This window comes from Lipotes vexillifer, unplaced genomic scaffold (genome assembly GCF_000442215.2).
Source record: "Lipotes vexillifer unplaced genomic scaffold, Lipotes_vexillifer_v1.1 scaffold6, whole genome shotgun sequence".
Taxonomy (NCBI): domain Eukaryota; kingdom Metazoa; phylum Chordata; class Mammalia; order Artiodactyla; family Lipotidae; genus Lipotes; species Lipotes vexillifer.
The window spans coordinates 3,886,170-3,888,590 of record NW_006799037.1 but is presented as its reverse complement, the minus strand read 5'-3'; the positions used below and the strand labels follow the sequence as shown (position 1 = coordinate 3,888,590).

Genomic DNA, 2,421 nt, shown 5'->3' with positions numbered 1-2,421 from the left:
CTTTTGTCTCTTTTGGTTCTGTATTGATGTTTGGAAACATGAGGTACCCAAATGTCAATAAGTATGTTTACTAAATACAAATAGCACATTATTAAAATGTTGTATAGGAGTAACAAATTTAATCGAATAATCAAACGGAAAGTACCTAAAAAGGCTTTTGGTGTTTATTTTAATCTGATTTGTGGCATTTTGTGTCTGATGTTTTATAATCCTGTTCATCACTTAAAAAAATGTCACAGTAATGTCAGAAAGGATACAAAATTCTGTGAATTTTGGAATAGATTTAAAAGTCAACACTACTCTTTTATGTAGGTTATGGGTGCTTCATGTGTGCTTTCAGAGCAGTAGTGTGAGGAAGCTTGAAGTGGGATGGCAGGACGGCCTCATCCTTATGACAGTAACTCCAGTGATCCAGAGAATTGGGATCGGAAATTGCATAGTAGACCTCGTAAACTTTATAAACATTCAAGGTAGGTAGAAAATATGTATTTCACATGTCAAAGCTCTGCTAAAACTGATTTTTATGAAGAGCCAAACTGCATTTGGTGTGGCCAAGTCCTGTCAGGATGGGAGCCGGTTTACAAAATATATGAATGTTTGCATTTCTCCTTAAATAACTTTGAGGGAAACATTTTGTCCTTTTAATTTTCTTATATTTGTATTTATATGAATTTTAATTTCTGTTTCTAAATAATGTTAAAATATCCTTAGTTGACCCCATGAATAAATGCTATAGTTAATTTAACTGGGAAGTCTGGCAAGACATGTTAACTCTTTGTATTTAAAACTCTCTAATACGAATTTCTTTTGTGCTCTAAATACATTGTGTATGATAATTTATAGGCTTTTGTCAGTCTGTGCCTCTGTACATTTTTAACTATGTGAAATTATTTTGTGTTATCATTGTGATCCTAATAGTAAAATCAGTCTATCAGTGACTCGCCTGGTTCATTTAAAGTTTGCTGCATTAAATGAAATTCAGTTGAAAAGTCTCAGCCCATTTATACATTATTTTTAAAGGTTTCATTTTGTGCTATGTGACTTATGGGGAACACCTCGTTTAGAACACTTTATGATCTGATATTTTAAGGTGTTGACACCTCATAAATTTCACATGATGCGGGTACGTAAGCATGTTTTCGTAGAGAGTTGTGCTTTGTGAACATTTACTTAGGGGATATTATTGAACATTTAACTTACCTAAATGTAAAATTCTCCTAATCACTGATAACTAATACCAGCTTTATTGAAAAAGAATAAAAACATGCCGTGATATTGAAATCCTTTTTGTAATTTTAAAGAAATGATTCAGCTACTTTTATTAAGTTATATACACGGCTAGAAAATATGAGTGACTAGTACTATTTAAGTCTCCTGACAAGATGTGTACCTTTATTGTAGACTTTTAATGTGGTGAGGTCTAAAATGAAAACGTTGAGTTGACTTTATTTATTTATAAGTACACACCAGTGGTGTGAGTGTTTTTTGGTTTATTTGTTTTTTTGCTGTGTGTGTGTGTGTGTGTGTGTGTATTTGTCCTTCAATTGGTGCTCTAGTTCTTTTTCTCCATCCTGTTTTACATGGATATTTATTTTGTCTTTGAGATTAAAGAGATATTGGTTTTATCTCATTAAATATGGGGCTTTATTTATATCTGATATGTTATATACATTTTTTCAGATGAATTATATCTTATCCTTGCTAGTTCTTAATATTTTTCTACTGATGTACAAGACTGTGTTGTATATGAAGTCGTGACAAGGTGAAAATAAACTATTGTTTGCTTTATAAAAGCTGTGGGCATACAATGGGAAAAATTTATTAAAAAACAGTATTTTTAAAATTGCTGTTATTTTACTTCAGTAGAACAGTTATCATAGCTCTTCTTGATTTCTATAGCATCAGTATCTTTTTGGTGCTCTTTTTAAAAAAGATTGCAGTAGTATTGGTTAAGTGAAAAATATTTGAGAAGTAAATGAATACCAATGTATTGATTTTTTTTTTTTTTTTTAATGGAAAGACCATGAAATCCTTTGACCTTATCTTAACCTCATTCATGGAAAAACTTCCCAAGGGAAAACAGTTTACTTTTTGGGACCTCTTGTTCCTATGAACTTAAGAACATGTAACTTCAGATGCTTTAAAAATATATTCAATTTGACTGTTTTAAAATGGTAGTTTTTGAATTAATAGTAAATTAATTGAGCGGAATTAAAAACTAACAGCAGCAAGTATTCTTGAGAACCTGTGCTCGTTCAGGAGAGATTAAGCAGTTCGTCAGGGTACCATCATGGAATACTTTAATATCCATGTATGGAACAATTAGAGGACAATAGGGCACTAAACTGTGGTAGTGAGTTGCAGTAAAATAAGAGTTCAGAGAAGGAATCAGTGTCAGTCTGAACAGGTGAAAATGAGACT

General features: G+C 31.6%; 1 protein-coding gene across 1 annotated transcript in view; it reads left to right on the top strand.

The window, feature by feature from the left end:
• Positions 1–312: 312 nt before the first annotated feature.
• BTBD10 (BTB domain containing 10) overlaps positions 313–2,421 on the top strand; it is a 50,142-nt gene continuing 48,033 nt past the window's right edge. The window contains exon 1 of the mRNA XM_007471422.1: positions 313–470. Coding sequence (XP_007471484.1) covers positions 370–470 — 101 coding nt within the window. The 5' untranslated portion in view covers positions 313–369. The remainder of the gene's footprint in view (positions 471–2,421) is intronic.